The 4,159-nt window shown below is 36.5% G+C and overlaps 1 protein-coding gene across 1 annotated transcript in view; it reads left to right on the forward strand.

The window, feature by feature from the left end:
- Positions 1-1,793: 1,793 nt before the first annotated feature.
- The window catches only part of LOC107571643 (PWWP domain-containing protein 2B-like), an 8,715-nt gene continuing 6,349 nt past the window's right edge, over positions 1,794-4,159 (forward strand). The window contains exon 1 of the mRNA XM_016257978.1: positions 1,794-2,318. Within this exon, the coding sequence (XP_016113464.1) occupies positions 2,179-2,318 (140 nt within the window). The 5' untranslated portion in view covers positions 1,794-2,178. The remainder of the gene's footprint in view (positions 2,319-4,159) is intronic.

A 4,159-nucleotide genomic window follows, 5' to 3' on the forward strand; every position in this document is an offset into this window, starting at 1 on the left:
GTGTGTGTGTGTGTGTGTGTGTGAGTGTGTGTGTGTGTGTGTGTGTGTGTGTGTGTGTGTGTGTGTGTCCTGCAGTGATCCAGAGGAGCAGAAACAGATAGACGGGTGAATCTGAGTCTGAATCTGACATCTGTTAAACACAAGTCTTCCCAAAACCTGCAGTTACACATTAAACTCACTCCACAAATGTGTTGTTGGATTTACTTTGAAACCATTTTCACTCAGAAGTCACTAGTAAAGTTTACAAATGTTACAAAGTAACACATTGTATTAAACGTGTGATTTTGAGAGTTTTTAAAAGAAAAAAAAAGTTAAAACAAGACAAAATATGTACCTAGGGGCCAGAAAACAAGATTCTTTTTCTGTTTGTGAAAATAGTTTCTTCACCAGTGATATTTTAGTATCACTGAAATAATATTACAGTTTTTATTCATATATATTTAATTTTTTTAAATTAAAGTTTTAGCAATATTGATGTGTTTTTATCATTTTTATTACATTTTTACATTATGAAATTTTTTACATGTCTAGATTAAAAAAAAATTACCTTTTATTTTAGTTTTACTTTCATTTTAGTTATTTTATATTATGTTAAGCTGAATAAAAAAATGGGAAATGTAGCCTTTGCAACATTTTTATTTTATTTTACTGTTTATTTTATTTCATGTAACGAATATGCTTTTTTATGGCTTACGTTTTAAGGTTTGTTTGAATTTCCCTACTGAAATCAGTAACATCTTCACTGAAATAAAGCCAGCGATTACGCTTGAAATGCTGTAAAAATGTCAAACTTATTTGGTTTCTTCCTTCAGGAGAGGAAGCTCAGTTTGGATGTTTCAGAAGAAGAGAGATGTTGAGAAGCGATCCACAACGACTCAAAGATGCTCTGATGGATCCCAGCACATGACTCTGATGCTCTTGCTGAGCTCCAGCTGAAGCAGTGACCACGACCTTCATCCTCTTCATCATCCTCATGAATCAGTCAGTGTCTGCCTGCCATTTTAAGGCCTAATGGATCGGGATTATTGTGGGAGAAATCATTAAAACTGCAAACGCCAGCAGAACTGTGAGCATTTATGAGTCAGTGAAACGTCTTTGCCTCTCATTTCTCCCAGTAAGAGCTGATTTGGATATTTGCATGAAATGAAAACCTGAAATGAAATCAAATGCAGGACTGCAGTGAGAAACATGATGGACATTCACATGTGCTGCTTTCAGCGCTTTAATTAAGCTTGATCATTGTGATAAAACATATCTTATGTTATTTAACTAACTCAGTTAATATGTGAAAATACTTTATCATATATATATATATATATCCTACAGTCCTTAGCCATCTTCAAGAATCAGCTAAAACTCATCTCTTCCATCTTTATTTGACCCTTTAACTCTAGCACTCTCTATTCTAACTCTATTCTTTAAAAAAAACATGCTACTTTTAGACTTGCACTCTATTCATTTACTAACTGCTTGTTTTCTTCTTTTTCTATTCTATCTGTTTTCTTTTTATTTATTATATATGTTTTGATTGCTTCTGTTGTCCTCATTTGTAAGTGGCTTTGGATAAAAGCGTCTGCTAAATGATTAAATGTAATGTAAATATATATCATTTTTATTTTTATTATATATATATATTTGGGTGAAATATTGTTCAATCATCATTCAGCGTGACAGATATATTTATGTAAAAATGAAACAACCTACTTTCTGACCTGTACATATCAAAATATATAAAAGAATAAGTGATTATGCTATTTTTTTTTAGGATAAAAAACTTCTTGCTGACAAATGGGTGGTTTAAAGGATAGTGTGCAAAGATTGGTAAAGACTTACAATGACAATTAATAGTTTCTGGAGTTTTGGGTTAGTTTGAATCAGGTTCTAAACATGCCCGAGCAGATTTTTTAGTATATGAACTATAGTTCCAGTGCCTTTTTAGCGGGTGTCTCCGTGTAAATCCTGCTAGGCACTGGTTTGTGCAGCGGTGTGAGTGGATGGGTGGTCTCCGGGTCTCGGCTTTCACGGGTGACGTCACAGCGGAGCTGATGGCGTCACAGCGCGTCCCGGCGGAGCGTCTCGAGCGCGTTGACGGATCGCAGCAGCAGCGAAGGCCGACGCGACCGTGGCTCCGGCGGCCGGGATCGAGCGACGCCAAGCCGGACACCGAGCGAGGAGAACATGCAGGCTGTAGCGGAGGAGCTGCGGGCCGGCTCCCGGATCCCGGTGACCGTCGAGCAGATCGTCAACGACACGCTGGTGGTGACGCTCACGTACCGCGAGAGGAGCTACACGGGCATCCTGCTGGACTGCAGCAGAAAGTGAGTCGCCTTTCTTTGTGTTTTCGAGCAAAAACACACTTTTGTCAGGTCAGGCCCAGCAGCAGGCCAGGAGAGCACAAGCAGCAGGCCTTAATCAGAGACAACGAGAAGATCATCATCATCATCATCATCATCATCGCACGATAGAAACGCGTATAAATCTGCTCTTTTGTGTCGGATCCTGTGGTTTTTAGTGTCTCGCGGCAGATCTTTCTGCTTTAGCCATGTTCCATCCGGAGCGCTTTCCGGTAACATTGTAACATTGTATCATTTCCAGCTGCAACATTGATTGATTGATGTTTTCACGCGCATTCATCGAGCGCTGAGTGAAATCAACATTATTCTTCATGAAGGCTCAGATGCCATTGTTACAATAGCATACCTGGACATTTCATCTCAATGGTTTTCTTATGAAATCGCACGAGGCCTCTTTTCTCGTGATTATAGGGACCTGTCATTGTCCGCGTTCGATCACTTCATTCCATCTTCCATAGAAATGGTGTCATTTTTAGGTTTTATGAGTTTTAATGTAAAAGAATCAGGTCTTTGTGTCAGACAAAGACAAGTGAGATGTCACTCAACCGCTTCACAAGGTTATATTCCGTTAGAAACAGCACATGAATGTGGATATTTGTGACCCTGGAGCACAAAACCAGTCATAAGGGTCAATTTTGTGAAATTGAGATTTATGGATCAGCTGAAAGCTGAATAAATAAGCTTTCCATTGATGTATGGTTTGTTAGGATAGCACAATATTTGTAAATCTGGAATCTGAGGGTGCAAAAAAATCTAAATATTGAGAAAATCATCTTTAAAGTTGTTCAAATGAAGTTCTTAGCAATGCATATTACTAATCAAACATTAAGTTTTGATATATTTACGGTAGGACATTTACAAAATATCTTCATGGAACATGATCTTTACTTAATATCCTAATGATTTTTGGCATAAAAGAGAAATGTATAATTGTGACCCATATTTTTGGTTATTGCTACAGATATCCCCCAGCGACTCAACACTGCTTTTGTGCTGCGGGCTCACATTTGTATGAATATGAGCAGCTGTGAGGTATTTATAGACACTGCATCAGAATATCATAGAGACTTCTGAGAAAAATGAAATATTTACTGCATTCTTAAACTCTATGTACATTCAGTGTTTATATTAGTAACTTATACCGTACATTTGAATTAAATATTAAATATTTTGACAGCTTGTGATGTAAAGCGTCTACGTATGCTCGGTTTTATTTTCAGCTATTATTAACAGTGGTCAGTCTAATACAAATTATGGAAACCCTAAGTATGAATACCCTTTTTTTATCAAAGAATAAACATAAATGTGTTCAACCACGTAAACCATTTTATGCAACTTTTGTGAAGTCGCTGCTCAGATGCTGCGTTGTTGCCGTTATATCATCATGCGTCACGTCCTGAGTCCTGAGTCATCTCCATGAGGCATGCTACGGTCACAATATCATACTAACTTTGAAAAATTGAACTAGCACATTTACACGATTTTTGCACAAAACCTGGCTTAAAAAAGGAAAATAATAGCCACATGCAGCGTAAAACATGATTTAATATAGATTATTGGAGTATGTTTGTATTAGAAAATACTATTTACTTTGAAAGTAAGTGTATAAAACATTTATCATATTTTTATTATACAAAAATTTAAAAGGTAATTGTGACTTTTTGTTTATATCTCACAATTTTGACACTTTTTTCTCCTTGCAACTCTGAGAAAGAACGGCAAGATATAAAGAATTTTGCTTATTTTTATTTTTCAGAATGAACTTAATGTAAAATAAGCTGAATGCATTGAAGATATAAATCGAG

Source organism: Sinocyclocheilus grahami, unplaced genomic scaffold (genome assembly GCF_001515645.1).
Source record: "Sinocyclocheilus grahami isolate Dianchi unplaced genomic scaffold, SAMN03320097.WGS_v1.1 scaffold1625.1, whole genome shotgun sequence".
In the NCBI taxonomy this organism is placed as follows: domain Eukaryota; kingdom Metazoa; phylum Chordata; class Actinopteri; order Cypriniformes; family Cyprinidae; genus Sinocyclocheilus; species Sinocyclocheilus grahami.